This window comes from Stegostoma tigrinum, chromosome 12 (assembly GCF_030684315.1).
Source record: "Stegostoma tigrinum isolate sSteTig4 chromosome 12, sSteTig4.hap1, whole genome shotgun sequence".
Classification (NCBI taxonomy): Eukaryota; Metazoa; Chordata; class Chondrichthyes; order Orectolobiformes; family Stegostomatidae; genus Stegostoma; species Stegostoma tigrinum.
The window spans coordinates 69,479,466-69,496,360 of NC_081365.1; the positions used below are offsets into that span (position 1 = coordinate 69,479,466).

At 39.9% G+C, this 16,895-nt stretch overlaps 1 protein-coding gene across 8 annotated transcripts in view; it reads left to right on the forward strand.

Annotated features, from left to right (window-relative positions):
- LOC125457243 (rho GTPase-activating protein 6) overlaps positions 1–16,763 on the forward strand; it is a 497,221-nt gene extending 480,458 nt beyond the window's left edge. For 7 of the 8 annotated variants that reach the window (XM_048541196.2, XM_059650414.1, XM_048541198.2 and 4 more), the window contains exons 10-13: positions 630–727; positions 4,025–4,287; positions 9,862–9,951; positions 14,795–16,763. In XM_048541196.2, coding sequence (XP_048397153.1) covers positions 630–727; positions 4,025–4,287; positions 9,862–9,951; positions 14,795–15,528 — 1,185 coding nt within the window. In that variant the 3' untranslated portion in view covers positions 15,529–16,763. The remainder of the gene's footprint in view (positions 1–629; positions 728–4,024; positions 4,288–9,861; positions 9,952–14,794) is intronic. The other variant, XM_048541197.2, reaches the window with a different exon arrangement.
- Positions 16,764–16,895: the final 132 nt, after the last annotated feature.

Here is a 16,895-nt window from a genome sequence, read left to right on the forward strand (position 1 = left end):
TCCTCCAGCAAAGTACTGATTTTGTTTGTTTCGTGTCTTCGCATACACTCTTTCCCTAAAAGAGAAAAACACGGGGAAGTGTTAAGGGGATTGACAGGCTGACGTCTAACCTGTCGCATTGCTCGAACCTATCTTCTGTGAATAACAAGTCCTGGAGTGAGACTTGAACCCAGAGCTCAGAGGAAGGGATGGTGCATTTTTGTGGCTATTGGTCCAGGAATCCAAAATTGTTTTACCCATCCTCGTGCCATCACAGCAGGTATCCTCCTGGCCAAGGTATACCCTAAGCTTCTGCCCCTGCTGCGCTATTATCTGATTGCCATGAGACTGAGCCTGGATCTGGGTTATTTGACCACAAACTTTTTCCCTGTGAGGAGTGATGTCAGTGACTCTTCCAAAGAGTGTGTGCAGTAGTGGGCACAAGCCCACGTCATGCTCTGGTTGCAAGTTGTTATATACCAAGTCACTTTGTACAACCCTGACAGCATAGAGTCTAGATAAGGCTAAATATATAACTGAGTGACTGAGTATAATTATTTTTAACACGATTCCATACATTCATCCAATGCTTCTTGTTAAATTCAGAAAATTTCCTCTGACTGCAATGTGTGATTTGCATTGTTGCTCAGGTACCACCGGAGTTACAGAATGAGGTACTGATGAGCTTGCTGGAGACTGATCCAGATGTCGTTGACTACTTGCTGCGGAGGAAAGCTTCACAGTCGTTGTGAGTAACTGTTGCCACTGTGGGTCCTTTTCCAAGTCAAAGAGCTGTTTTCTATGTAGGGCTGATAGGTTTCTTGCTACTGACCTCTGCTGTTCATTCAGGATATGAACAAACAAAAGAGAATGCAGAACCAAGTCAGCAGTTGCCAATCGGTATTTGGTACAAATCATATCTTAATCTCAAGAGCAATCTTGTTACACAAAATCTAAATCTCTGCATTTATTTGCATTGATTTGTGCAATCTGAGTGTAATCCAGAAAGTGTGCTCTAATTTTTAAAACCTGGAAGTAAATTAATTTCAGCTAGTAAGGTGAAGACAGCGTTGGATGAAACATAGAAGTGATGTACTTTTTCTTTTTAATGGAGACATTTTTATGTAAAAACAATTAAGGACTCATGATGGAGGAGATGCAAAAAAATTTTGCAAGAAACATCCTACAAACAGCAGTGAGATAATGACCAGATCATCCATTTAGTGCTTGTTCTGGCTAGGATATCAGAGAACCATCTGTTTCCCTGTAATAAAGCCAAGTGTTGGCCTAGATTGTGTATTCAGGCCTCTGCACTGGAACTAAGTTGCATGTACAGCTTCCAGATACACCAGAGCGTAGCAAGTGCACAACGGCAGGCACCTGGGGAATTAATCTGCAACAAGCTGATGAGTTAGATTTATTCGTTCTTCAGATATGGGTATCTCTGTCCAGGCCAGCATTTACTGCCATCCTTCGTTACCCTTAGAGTAGTTTTGGTACAATGAAATGGCTTGGCATGCCCCTTCAGCTGATAATTAAGATTCTGCTACGTTGATGTATCGCGTGTGTCACATATCTGCTTGTTTGGCTTTCTCTAAAAACAGTCATACTTTGTTAACATAGTTAGTTAATCTGTGAAATGGTCTCTTAAGCTCATGCTTACTGTACCTGAACTCCAATCTCAAGACCACTTCCTATGTAAATGTGACAATTTCACTTGTATCAGGGTATTTATTTGCAATTGACCTTTATCCACAATCTAAACTATGCAGCCCTTTACAGCATGCTGATAGAAGGTGCTTCTCCTCTGTCATTGTACTCTTAATAGAAGTTCAAAAGACAGGAAGCAAAACGCTGCGTTTCCTCAACGTTGACTTAAGTGCACAAATTGCTTGAAGACATGTATACAAGGGATCAACAAAAATAGAATGCTGGATTTTGTCTCCTGCAGCTTAAATATATAAGGTATAGATGGTCTGATTAGCAAGTTTGCAGATGACACTAAGATGGTGGAGTTAGCAGATGGTGAGGGCACTGTCAGAGAATGCAGCAGAATATAGATAGATTAGAGAGTTGGGTGGAGAAGTGACAGATGGAGTTCAATCCAGGCAAATGTGAAGTGATGCATTTTGGAAGATCCAATTCAAGAGCGAACTACATAGTAAATGGAAAAGCCGTGGGGAAAATTGATAACCAGAGAGATCTGAGTGTTCAGGTCCATTGTACCCTGACGCAGGTCAGTAGAGTGGTCAAGAAAGCATACAGCATGCTTTCGTTCATCGGACGAGGTATCAAGTACAAGAGTTGACAGGTCATGTTATAGTTGTATAGGACTTTGGTTCAACTACATTTTAGAGTGCTGTATACAGTTCTGGTTGCTACATTACCAAATGGATGTTGATGCTTTGGAGAGGGCGCAGAGGAGGTTCACCAGGATGTTGCCTGGTATGGAGGCCGCTAGTCATGAAGAGAGGTTGAGTAGATTAGGATTATTTACATTGGAAAGACGGAGGTTGGAGGAGGTGGTGCCGCTGATTGAGGTCTACAAAATCATGAGAGGTATAGACAGGGTGGATAGCAAGAAGCTTTTTCCCAGAGCGGGGGACACAATTACTAGGGGCTCACGATTTCAAGGTGAGAGGGGAAAAGTTTAAGGGGAGATATGCGTGGAAAGTTCTTTACGCTGAGGGTGGTGGGTGCTTGGTAGGCGTTGCCACCAAAGGTGATGGGGGCGGGCATGATAGCATCATTTAAGATGTATCTAGACAGATACATGAATGGGCAGGGAGCAGAGGGGTACAGATCCTTGGAAATAGGCGACAGGTTTAAATAGAGGATCGGGATCGGCGCAGGCTTGGAGGGCCAGAGGGCCTGTTCCTGTGCTGTAATTTTCTTTGTTCTTTGGTAAGAACCGAAAGAAATGCAGATGCTGTAAGTCAGGAGCAAAAACAAAGTTGCTGGAAAAGCTCAGCAGGTCTGGCAGCATCTGTGAAGGAAAAAAAAAATTTTGGGTCCGGCAACCCTTCCTCAGAACTGGGTAGGAAGTTGTGCTTCAGTTATGCATCTTGGTGAGACCCTTGCAAGAATGGGCCTTGAACCTCAGACGATGATTCCTTAATTAAATTATTGCCTCAATCATTAATATGGACATTTGTCTAAACAGTCTGAATTTTTTATTTAATTAGTTGACAATATATTTGATAATAACTGAGAGCCGATTTAAAAAGCTCTATACTTTCACCTCAGGGACTTGAATTGAGGTTCAGCCAAAAACGATGGATGGAAAATTTCCCACAAAGTTGAATCACCCTTGTTCCTAGCGTGTGGGAAGAAATGGCCACGATTCTGTACAATCTATAATTGTGGATGAGGGCTTGCAGTACTTTACAAAAGAAATAATGTCAGGGGAAGTTTACTGTGAATTTATTAACTGTACAATGGTTGAGCAGAAGCTAATAGATTGGTTGATAGGAATGGTGCAAAAGTTCGGATTCTTTACACAAACATAGCCCATCCTGATTAAATCAAGAACATAAAATAAGCATTAAGTTAAAGAAAGTAAGTTGGAACTTGTATCTATTTGGCATCTTTCTTGATCTCTGGACAGCCTAGAGCAGTTCACAATACATGCATTAGTTTTGAAATGTAGCCACTGTTATGACGTAGATAGATTTGGCAGACAATTTTCTACACAGCAAGCTCCCACTGCCAGTAGAATAAATGACCAGAAAATCTGCTTTTGTGATATTGGCTAAGGGACAAATAGGGGCTAGGACATGGGACAATCTTCCTAGTTCTTCAATGAATAATGCTGCAAGGTCTTTATGTCCGTATTTGCCTTCATACTTGAGTGAAGCGGTATCAGGGATTATGACTCTGACCTGTCACAACCATGTAGAAACACAACTTTCTGACTAAGAGGTGACTGTGCTGTCCACTGAACTGCACCTTTGTTAGTTGTGTAACTTAGTAATGTGCTTTGAGTTCACATAGTGAACATGGTGAAATTGAAGTGTCTTAAGTTTAATGTGGTCATCTTTAACAGGAGCCCTGACCTGACGAGAGCAGAAGTCTCCTATTCTTTGGGAGGACGACATTCATCTATTGACTCTAACAAGATCTCAAGTGGAGAAGTGTCACCCTATGATAATAATTCTCCAGTCCTCTCAGACAGGCTGTTGACACAGGACCCAGAAGATCTTAGCACAGGTTCTGAGAAACTCTATAAAGTTCCTGAACAGTATGCTTTAGTTGGACACTTAAAATCCAAATCTGGGGATAGCTCTCCGGTTTCATGGCCTGATAAAGGTAAGGTTCAAACAATATTTGCACTTGTCCACTTAACGCTTTTTTGTTTAAGTACTTGTAGCCTCATTTGTTACTGTAGAGTTTGTGATAGCATTAAGCATATTTGTCTTCAGATTTAGCTTGGCAGCAGCATCTGGTACACATCGTGGTACTTTAGGATTTAAAAATCAACTTCATTAAACCAAACCTAAGTACAAGACCAGCAAAGCTGTGGCCTGGTAGTTTCCAGAGTCATGTGATAATCGCAGCTGAAATATGATCATGGCTGATCACCCAACTCAGTATCCTGTTCCCACTTTCTCTCCATACTCTTTGATCCCTTTATTCAACAAAATATATTAGATATATCTAACTCCTTTTTGAGATCATTCAGTATTTTGGCCTTGACCACTGTCTATGACAAGGAATTGCACAGTCCTCACCATTCTAGGTGAAAACGTTTTTTCACATCTCAGTCCAAAATGGCTTCCACCATACTTTTAGCATATGACTTGAATCTGTGCATTTCCCTGGAGACAACAGCTGAAATTAGTTTTGCTGAAAAAATACTTAGCCTGCCTATGAAGTCATGATGTGTAGGAGTACTGTTCCCAGTTCCACCGCAGTGTTGGAAACCTTTGCCACCACCATCCATTACCATTATTAACATTCTTCAAAATGTTCTTCTGAAGAGTGTTAGTAGCTCTTTGTTATTGTAGTGGCTTGGTTACATTAATGCACTTGTGGTTGTGGTTAATTTCCATCTGTCCATTTTACTTTAAATGTGATCAAATGAATATCACCGCAGTATAAGATAAAAAAAAACTACTTACAGAAAACAAACTCAGCAGCCTGATGGGATAAAAGGTGAACTTGCAACACCATTAGACTGTTTTCCAGTATTCCCTCTATGTTGCGGGTTTTGATACAGTAAGAGAAGAGAGACTGTATCCAGTGATGGGATGGTTGGTCACCAAAGCCCAGAATGAACACTCAAAAGTAGAGAAATAGTTCTCTCACAATGAACGGTTATCATATTGAATGTCTGGTAGTATGGTAGGAATAAGATTCAGTTGTAACTTTCTAAACAAAATTAGATATGATTGAAAAGGGAAAAGTGTAGAACAATGTGGAAAGAGTATGGAGTGGGACTAATTGTACAGCTCTTTCAAAGAGTTGGCACAATCATAATGTCTTCCTGTGCTCTGATTTCTGAACTTCTCAGTAGCTGCTTTAGAGCTTTAGGGTCAATTTTCTGCTCCCAGTGAAAAGCCACGTTTTAGAATTGCAATACCGGAATCTTTAACCTGTGCTCGTGGCTGGGAAGATTCATTTGAGTCATTTAACCAAGGCCAGATGACATTGTTTCTTTAAAGTTCAATAATAATGATCTGCAAAATAGTTTGGAGAAACCATAACATCTCAACATTACTTTCCATGTTAAAGTATATGTTTATAGTCTGCATGCTTGTCAGATAACATGATTTAATGCTAAAATCATGCACAAATTGCTTGGTAGTATTTATTGTGTACTTCTTTGGAGAGGAAACTAACCAAAACATCTGTGGACATGCAGATGAAATATCTCTGAGGTTGTAATAAATTATATTGTGCTGAGGAAGCTTGGAGGACACTTGAGTATCATTATTTGTAGTACATGAAATAGTCAGTTACATAATCTTCCATACAGGTCAACAATGTGGCATTAAAGTTGCATGTGCGTGTCACCATTTTCTTCCTTTTTTTGCAGTTGGAAAAAGTACTGCCTTTTTGTACACGCTTTGTTATTCCTTGTACTTTAGTTTTCTTCCTGTCCTGACCAAAATTATGAGTTAGCACTGACGGCTCAGAATCATTTCATTTCAAGTCCTGCCCCAAAGTCTTCAGCACAAAATTTCACCCAACACTTAAAGTGTAGGAATAAAAGAATGTTGCAGTGTAGGTGTGCTGCCTATTAGAGGGAACATAACACTCTCCGATGCATTGAGAAGGAAATATAGCACAATTTGAAGAGTAATGGCAGAACTATACCCTGCGTTCTGAGACCAAAATTTATCCTTCAATCAACATAATCTGGTCATTATTAATTACAGGAAATCCCCGACATACGAATGTTCGTACTTACAAAACACTACCCCGTGCAGGGGTGTAATTTTAAATACTCGACATGCAAACATGACCTGTACTTATGAACAACTACTTTATAATGTCCCACATTTTCTTCCCATGTGCAAAAATCAGGACTTGGGATTGGAACCATTTTGCAACCCGGGTACCGCCTGTACTTCAACGATTTCTGTTTTTTGTTTAAGAAAACTCAGATCTGGCGGCATCTGTGGAGAGAAAGCAGACTTAATTTTTCAAGTCTAGTGACCTTTCTTCAGAATTGCCTCCACTTATTTGGGGTCCCAGTTTTCACCCAAACCAGCCGTCAAGTTTCCCTGCATGTTAATACCAATTGTTTCAAAAATAATTCCTTGTTTTAAAGTTCTTTAGTTATGAAAGGTGCTGTAACAATGCAAGTCCTTCTCTTTCTCATGATTCGTTTCTCAAATAATGACCTTTACATTTCGGAAAGACTGTCCCTTTTTAGTTTCTGGTCCTCCAACTGAAGTTGAGACTCAAAAAATTGGTTTGATAAACTTTGATGTATACAGGTTAGCATATATGCAAGCTGCAAAGAAGATATACAAGCAACAAAGAGGTTATAACATAAGAACTAGGAGCAGGAGTAGGCCATTTGGCCCCTCGAGCCTGCTCCGCCGTTTAATAAGATCACGGCTGATCTTTTTAAGACTTAGCTCCACCTACCTGCCCGCTCACCATAACCCTTTTTTTTTACTGTTCAAAAATTTATCTAGCCTTGCCTTAAAAACATTCAGCAAGGTAGCTTCAACCACTTCACTGGGCAGGGAATTCCACAGATTCACAACCCTTTGGGTGAAGAAGTTCCTCCTGACCTCAGTCCTACATCTGCTTCCCTTTATTTTGAGGCAATGCCCTCTACTCCTAGTTTCACCTGCTAGTGGAAACAACCTCCCTGCCTCCGCCTTATCTATTCCCTTCATAATCTTATATGTTTCTGTAAGACCTCCCCTCTGCCTACTGTGCTCGTGCATAATGTCCTAGAATGTAAGCAAGTTGATAAACCTATGAGAAAGACCCATTGGATTTTGAGTTTGATGAATAATTACATAAAATAGTGAGATTTTTATTCACTATAGGGATATGGGTGTTGCTGACTAGGCCAGCATTTATTGCCCATCTCCAGTTGCCCTTGAGAAGATGGTCCTGAGTTACCACCTTGAATCACAGTAGTCAATTTTCTGCAGGTAGACTCACAACACCTTTAGAGAGGGTGTTCCAGAATTTTGACCCAGCAACACTGAAGGAAAATTGATATTTCCAGCCAGAATGGTGAGTGGCTTGGAGGGAATTTGCAGGCAGTGGTGCTCCCATGTGTTCGCTGCAGTGTCCTTCCAGATGATCGTGGTGATAGGTTTGTAAGGTTCCATCTAAGCAGCCTTGGCAAGTTTCTGCAGTGCATCCTGTAGTTGGTGCACACTGCTGTCAGTGTCAGTGGTGGAGGGAACAGATATTTGTAGATGTGATGCCAATCCAGCTGGATTCTTTGTCTTGAACGCTGTCAAGCTTCTTGATTTTGGAACTGCACTCATCCAGGCAATTAGAGAGTATGCTACCAACTCCTGACTTATACTTTGTAGATAGTGAATAGGCTTTGGGGATTCAGGAGGTCAGTTAGGCAGTGCAACATTCCTAGCCCCCAACCTGCTCTTGTAGCCATTGTATTTATATAGCTAGTCCAGTTCAGTTTCTCATTAATTGTATACTGTAGTTGACGTACAATTTTGGTTACCTAATTAAAGACAGTTTAAAAAGACAAATTGAAATTATAATGTAGATTCACCAGGATGCTTTTATTGATGAGAAACTATAGTTTTACAAGCCTTGAGGTACTGTAATTTTCTTTTCCCATTAGAGCAGAAAAGCTTAGACGGCATTTAATGGAAGATTTTTAAAAGTATGTAGGGTTTTTGCTAGAGTGACTGACTGCAAAAGCTCATTGGCTCAGATGGGAGAATAGCCGATGAAGAGACTATCAATTTAGAAACTCCACTGGGAAAGAGAGATTAGAAGAAACTTCTACATTCCAGTAAATGTTGAAGATTTTCCGTGGTTGATGCAGAGACCGTTATGTATTTTAATGAAAAAATGGATAAATATCTGATCCAAAGGATGATGGGAGTCTATGGTGAGAGTCTGGCAGTGAACATAACTTCAGATTGTTCTAGAAAACAACTGACACACATAGAAATGCTGATTGGAGGTCTTGCATTGTAAACTGCTACATTCCAGACAAATCCTAAAATGAGTCAATATTTAAAATTTATAGCTTTCCTTAGTTGTATTTTTTGTCCTACAACACTTCTCTCCAATACAATATAATTAGTGAATGGTGGAACCAACTACATAAGGCCAAATTATGTATGTATAAATTCTACCAGGAGTAAAATAGGACCCTCTTGAACTAATGAGTTGGCTATTTTCAAAAGCACTTTCCACTTGAGAAGAGAAGCTGGGAGATGACTTATAGGATATCTGTCCAACCTAAAAACGTTTAAAATGTGTTGATAGGGAAAACATAAAAGAAATTTCCATTTATGGAAAGCTAAGGATGAATTAAATATGTCATTTAGTCACTAATAATCTGATGAGGACCTCCTGGGGAAATCTCTTTATCCAGAGAATGTCAGAATGTACAACTTGGTGTCAAACAGAATGCTTGAGCCAAATAATATAGATAAATAGATTTAATTAGAAAGCTAAATAAGTACTTGAGGATGGTTGGATGAATTTGAGTGGGAGAGGCTGCATGCGTAGAGCACAAAAACTAAGTTGGGCCTGTTGGGCCAAATTAACCTGATTTTGTCTAAGTTATTCTGTACTAATGAAGTATAAATTGTGCAGTCTGCACAACATGCAAATTTAAAATAATGCACTTCACTAAAAACAAAATTAATGACTGAGGAAAATGTGGAAAAGGTTGCCAATTCATTATTATAAAATGTGAGGCTGGATGAACACAGCAGTCCAAGCAGCATCTCAGGAGCACAAAAGCTGACGTTTCGGGCCTAGACCCTTCATCAGAGAGGGGGATGGGGAGAGGGAACTGGAATAAATAGGGAGAGAGGGGGAGGCGAACCGAAGATGGAGAGTAAAGAAGATAGGTGGAGAGAGTATAGGTGGGGAGGTAGGGAGGGGATAGGTCAGTCCAGGGAAGACGGACAGGTTGCTTGGACTGCTGTGTTCATCCAGCCTCACATTTTATTATCTTGGAATTCTCCAGCATCTGCAGTTCCCATTATCTCTCGCCAATTCATTATTGTCCTTTTTATACTATTCCACAAGGTCAAAATTACCTTTTGTACGTGCTAGAATATTGATAATTTTATCTAAATAGATCTAGAAAGTAATTCCTTTGTGAAAATTCACTTGTATACTCATCGCTTTTTATTTTGCGTTTTAAAAAGGCTAATTTAAGTAGTTCTATGTCTTTCCTCCCCTGCCTTTTAGCTAAAAATGCACCTTCAGAAGAAAATATTAACATTTGGGAAACTTGGCATTCCACATTGAAACATGGGTCTAGAGAGGAAGGGATAACAGGTACAGCAAATGTGCGGCACTTTTTTAAAACGTTATACTTTCCTGTTTTAAGCCTTTTGGAAGGCTGTGCCTAATCTGCATGCTTCTATGGCTGAAGGGCAAGATTATTATACCTAATGTATCTATAAGTATCAATAAGTCATAAGAGCAGAAACAGACCATAGAACCCCTTGAGACCCATCTTCAGACTCGGTGACATTTTCCTACATACTATCCATATTCCTGAATTCCGAACGTTGAGTATATTTGATGCTGGAGATCCATGGCCTTCTAGGTTAGAGAATTCACAACCCACTGCACGAATGAAATTTTCTCTGCTTGGTTCTAGATGGTTCTCCCCTCATCCTGGAGTTATTGTCCTATATTTTATACTAACTAACTCATGGAAACCCTGTCAAGCTCCTTCAGAATCTGGTAAGCTACAGTAAGATCATTCTTCAGGACTCCAGAGGATTGAGGCCCAAAATACTTTGTCTTTCATTATAGGACATCCCTTTCAACCTAAGAACTAATCTACTGAACATTCATTGGACTATCTCCTGGGTAAATATGTCCTTCCTTTAAAACGGACACCAGAACCGCACACAATACTGGGAATCCAATACTCAATAACAAATACTCTTGCTAAAGCCCTGTACAATTCAAGAAAGACTTCCTTGTTCCTGTACTCTAACCTTCTTGCAATAAAAGGCATAATGTTATTTGTCATCCTAATTGCTTAAAGGCTTCATGTCATTTCCAAAACAAATTCTGCTTTTCTATTCTTGTGGTTAAAGTGAGTATCCTCATCCTTCCACTTGTTTGCTCAGCCATTTAACCTGCCTATAATCTGTTTGTAGCCCTTCTCTGCCCTTCCCACCTACCTTTGCATCAACAATAATTCTTGGGTGCACTACTTTTGGCAGTTCTCTCAAAATTATTAATTTAGTTAGTAAATAGATGACACCAAAACACTGGTCCTTATAACACTGTAGCAGTTGCTAACTGCCAACTTGGAGAAATCCCCTTCTATCCCTACTCTTTGCTGCTTGCTCGATAACCAGTACCCAGTCCGTGCTAAAATATCAGCCCAACTCGTGAGTTACTATGTTATGCCGTAACTTTTTTGTGTTGGCTGTGCTTCATTTGGTAGCATATTCACTTCTGAATTGCAAGGTATTGGGTTCAAAGCCCAATCAAATGCCTGACCACAAAAAAACCAAGACACTGCAGTGGAGTACTGAGGGAGCGCTACACCCTAAGGTCCCATCTTTCAGGTGGGATGTTAAACTGAGGCTCTTTTTTTGCCTAGGTGGATGTCAAAGATCCCATACATCTTTGCCAACAATTATCCCTCAATCAAGTTCACAAAACAACAACAGACCCCGATTATCATCATTATTGCTGACAGTCTGCTTCCAACAAAATGTTTTACATGATGTTGTAAATTCATGTTATTTCCCTTAAAGTAAGAAACTGGGTGTGGGTATCACGGTATTGAAGAATCCAACAGACATTATTATAACTATGTCCAATTCTTACGTTCCTCAGCCACAGAAGTGTTTGGGTTAATATTAAGCTATTAAGTTACAGCGGAGCATGCTTCCAATGAAGAATCACGCTTTCAATGTAATCAGGGCTATATGAGACCTTTTATAGCCTCCAGTCACATGGCTATGATGCTGTGATGATGTCATAACTATTGAAATAACTCCACAGAGGCCACTATCCTGACATCAAGTTACCCTTTATTCTCATTTTCAGTCTTTATTGACCCTGCTCCCTCAGAGCCAGGTCTGAGCGAACAGCATGTCTGACGCTTCTGTTCTTATCTGCCAGCACGGCTCGCTGATTGGGCCTGTTAATCCAGCCCAGTCGGGGAACTCATATTTCATGAGGTCCACCTGCCTGGTCTCATTACAATAGCGGCAGCTGTGATATCTTAAATGTACACTGAAGTACTGACAGTGGGACGATACTGATTGGAGTTTAGAAGGATGAGGGACGATCTAATTGAAACTTACAGAATACTGAATGGCCTGGACAGAGTGGATGTTGGGAAGATGTTTTTATTTGTAGGACAGACTAGGAGCCGAGGGCACAGCTTAGAGTAAAGGGAAGATCTATTAGATTAGATTAGATTAAGGCCCTTCGGCCCACCATGTCCACCCCACCCCTTGGAGCATCCCACCCAGACCCATCCCCCTATAACCCACACCCCCCTGAACTCTACGGGCAATTTAGTATGGCCGATCCACCTAGCCTGCACATCTTTGGACTGTGGGAGGAAACCAGAGCGCCCCCCCCCGGAGGAAACCCACGCAGACTCGGGGAGTGTAAACTCCGCACAGACAGTCGCCCGAGGCTGGAATTGAACCCAGGTCCCTGGTGCTGTGAGGCAGCAGTGCTAACCACTGAGCCACCGTGCCGACCATTAGAATGAGGATAGGGAAAAATTTCTTCAGCCAGAGAGTGGTGAATCTATGGAATTCACTACCACAGAAGGTTGTGGAGGCCAGGTCATTGAGTACATTTAAAACTGAGATAGATAGGTTATTGCTGATCAAAGGTTACGGGAGAAAGCGGGGAGAATGGGGTTGAAGAACTTATCAGCCATGATCGAATGGTGGAGCAGACTCAATGGGCTGAATGGCCTAAATTCTGCCCCTATGTCTTATGGTCTTATAATACAACTACAGGGCTTTTCAGGCAAGTTTTCTGAGCACAAATTAGCTGCAGCATTTCCAACTGTAACTAGAATTTCAGAGAAGTACATCATTGGCTTTAAAATGCCGTGAAATGTCCAGGGAAAGATGCTATGTAAATGCAGCTCTTTAGTGCGGTGCATGTTGAATGCCATTTTGAAATACAAGTATACGACATCAACTAGCTTCCTTTGATCTGCCATATTAGTTACATCTTAGTTACATCAAGAATCTTATTAAATTGATAGGCTATGATTTCCTTGTCATAAAACAATGTTAACTTTATCTAGTCATTTTGAGATTATATTTAATTGTTGACACTTCCTTGGCATTAAATTCCAGCATTCTACCTAACGATGACTGTCAAACTATCTTGCTTACAGTTCCCTGTCATCTCTCTCCATCTCTTCCTGAATATAAGTGCTGTGTTTGTTAAATTCCAATTCACTGGTGCCATTCTAGAACCCAGAGAATTCAGGAAAATCATAACCATTGCATCCATTGCTTTTAACTACCTCTTTTTTAGAATTGAAATGAAATTGGGAATGGGTATTTAGTGGTGGAAGAACTGATATTGCACCTCCTACTGGGTAGTCATGGAGTGGTCTAAATTATAGAATCAAGACTGCTCAATGGTTGCCTAATAGGCGGTAAAGCTCTTTATCATTTTTTTGGGATAAGGGTACTCCTATTGAGGCCAGCATTTTATCAGTTGTCTCTAGGTAGCCTTAGCAGGTGGTGCTGGTCCATCTTATTGAATTGATGTAAAGCTTTGATATGATGGTGTAAAATAATAGTCACCATAGTCCCAGAGGGATGGTAAGGCTGCTTTCTTGGCAAGAGAGAGATGACTGGAAATGGTTTAACATGAGTTTGAGAAGATAGCACCTTCATAGTAACTTCAGCTGTTCAGCAATTGAACATAAGCAGTTAGTATCATGCTGCATTGCATCAGCTGTCCAGCCAACTGATTGCCAACAAAAGAGCAGATTGCTAATTATTGAGAGTGGACAGTGACAGGGAATGTACTGGAGTCAGATTAGGGTGAACTGGCAGGTTTACTTCCCTAAATTATCATTTAAATAACTATGGGAAGCAACGTCAAAATTTTAACCTCCTTAAGCTATGACTCTGCAGTATGGTATTCCATCTGAGACAGTAGCAGAAAACTCAGAATATATATCTCTTGAGAAAATAGTGTAGAAGTTGCAGTAATAGCTGTACCTTGTTAAACACCTCTTCAAATTTTTGTTTCAACTGACTTCAAATAAGAAAGGCAGGAGCCTATTCAAGTAATTTTTTTTTGTGTTTCATTGACTGCTATGTTTCTTCTATCATGGAACAGGAGGCCAATGAAATTATCATTTTTCAGAATAAATGCCAGTAGGGGGCTGCTTTACATTTGATCATTCAATAATTCATAAAAAGTATATATTTGTAAAAGATTTGGGAGGTGGCATTTAACTAAAACATAGTTTTCACCAGTGATATTTTAACCTATTCTTGTCTCATTCGTGCTTATGGTGCAAATTATGGGGTTTATGAATTCTGAACTTTCTTTGATAATGTTTCACATGACTTGCCTTAGCATCTCAGAAATCTTGGATTCCAAAAGACCACTTCTGATTCACATCTGCAAACATTTTCCAAATCACAATCAGTTGTTTTAGTCATAAGGTTTTTTTGGCTACCTTGTAACATCGGGAACCAAAGTGACCAACTTTATCCTGCATCATATAATCATACAATACGGAAGGTGGCCACTTGACCTGTAACTATTGTACCTGTGCCAGGTCTTTGAAAAAGTTATCCAGTTACATTGGTGTCCGCAGCCTGGCTATCTTCCTGCCAGTCACATTTTCTTCTATTTAATCTGTCAAAACCTTCATAATTTAATCTGTCCCTTAACTCTCCTGTAATGAAAAGCAAACCCAGCTACTCTCATTTCTCCACATAATTCTCATGTGTTACAACGGTTTCATTGCTAAGGAATGACGAAGATCCAGTTTCATTTAAAATATGTTAAGGGAATAAATACTCCTGAATTTTCTAGATGCTATTTTCCCTTGGAATTCTACACTGAATTTCTTTACAATCATCATCATCACATTGGAAGATTGACATGTCTACGAATAATTTCTTTATTCTTTCTTACCTAGGTTCATATGGAGATATTTATCAAAGTAGTGTGTTACAGCAAAGACAGTGTTCTCTGTCACAGGGAAACCTCACGGCAGACTGGCCTGTCATTCAGGCCTCTTCCACATCTTCTCTGGACAATGCAAAGCAGCCTGTGCGAAGAACTCATACTGCAGAAGGTGTCCCTGAGTACAGAACCCACACTCCTGTGAGCCGTGTTTGCAGCAGCCCTCAAGTGCCAGGAGGTAAGAAACACGTGCAGTTGAGCCTGGAATCCTTGTGCCTCAGCCATGACCAGCGGTCCACAAGAAGTGCAGAAGAAATTCCTCAGAAAACCTCAGAAACGTCTTTCTTGCACAAGAAACCGTGGCAGTTCCACTTTAGGCACGGTGACATCAATAGAAATGAGACTCGGCCCCCTCCTCCATACCCCGGCCCATCAAGACAAAGCGCTCCGACTTCTAGTAAAGCTGGTACGCATCAGGAGCAAGCTCTGTCAAGACTTCAAAAGACTCAGCAAAGTTCTGTGGAGCAACAGGCAGCATCATCCAAACAGTCAGCGCCCAAATCTGAGCAACAGGACTGTGTTTCCTGTAACGAAGAGAATCAAAGCTGGTCCAGGCAAACAGACCATCAGAACAATAAGAGCAATTTAGCAGAGGCTGACTGGGTGGAATGGCAGAGAGAAAGATGGCAAATCTGGGAGCTGCTTTCTGCAGACAATGCAGATTCACTACCAGAAACTCTAGTATGATATTTTGAACTGCTCTCACAGTAGACTTTGTTTAGGTGTCATTTTAATTTTTTTAAAGAACCAAATCAAATTGTCCTATCATTTACACAAAACATATTTTTATATTTGTGCGATATTTTAACTTTCTTTTACTTTTCAGGGTGTAAAACAACACAGTCTTTAACATTCTTGTACAAAGTCAGTGTGTCTGTCAGCACCTAAAGCCTAGCATAGGACAATACATTTGAATGTTGCTGTATGCATAAAATATACATGAAATATACATATATATATTTTATATATATATATATATATATCTATCCTGTGTTGTAATTTCCATTTGATTTTATATTTATACATATGTTTGTTTTGGAAGCGATTATGTTCAGAACTGCATTCAAAGAAAAAGATCTATTTTGGATTGCTCATACATTATTGCACTTATCTTGTTGCTCTAATGACTAATTGTAGCCTCAGCAGCTCTGTGTACACCAACTGGTGTTTCTGTTATTGTCTTATGTGTACATTACAAGATCTTCTTGCCACTGGCTAAATGAAATAACCACTGCAGTATCAAGGTTTTAACTACTGTCAATGTTCTTTGTGGGCTATCATTAACTCTTCTTCAGCTACATGTACTGCTCTAAAGTACCAACCCACACTCCCTTGAATAAGTAACCTGCATACTCTACTGCTAGTTACCAATTGCAGTGATGTTATTCACAGGGTTTTTAAAAAATAATTCCCCTCCTTACCCTTTCTTAGAATGTGAAAAATAGGATAGAGATGGAAAGAGAATACAGCATCACAATTTGCTACATAGCAGTGACAGTGCAGCTATCACCACATTAAGTAATTGCTTGATTGATCACCGGCCAGGTGGAAGTCAAATATTCTTGACTAGCAGGGACTGCTGTGTAAGCAGTATAAAGAATGGGAAAATGACAGGTTACATGTTTTGAATGTATTCAAATGAGGGATATGCATAAAGTGTAAGATACGTTTTAATTTTCAACAATTGTGCCAAAGTTATAAGTGACAAATTCATACAATTCCATTTATTTTGTTTTCAGAGGAAAATAACATTTTATAAATTGATGTTTTAATTTGTTTGAACTCTGGGCTAGCAGTTGGCCACAACTGTGTTCACATTTAAAATTTTCTGCCAGTCAAGGCAAGTATATTACATAGAAACAGTTGTGATCTAACACAGTACGTTGTCTTAAGCTGGTAAATAACATAACCTTAAATCTCACGTGCTGTAAAGATCCAATTAAAAAGAATGTCATAAAACAAGATTGATTTCTGAGTTTTTAATATGGCTAGGAACATTCCAAGTTATGCATCTAAAATTTAACGTGATTGTACAAAATATGTGGTGATACAGC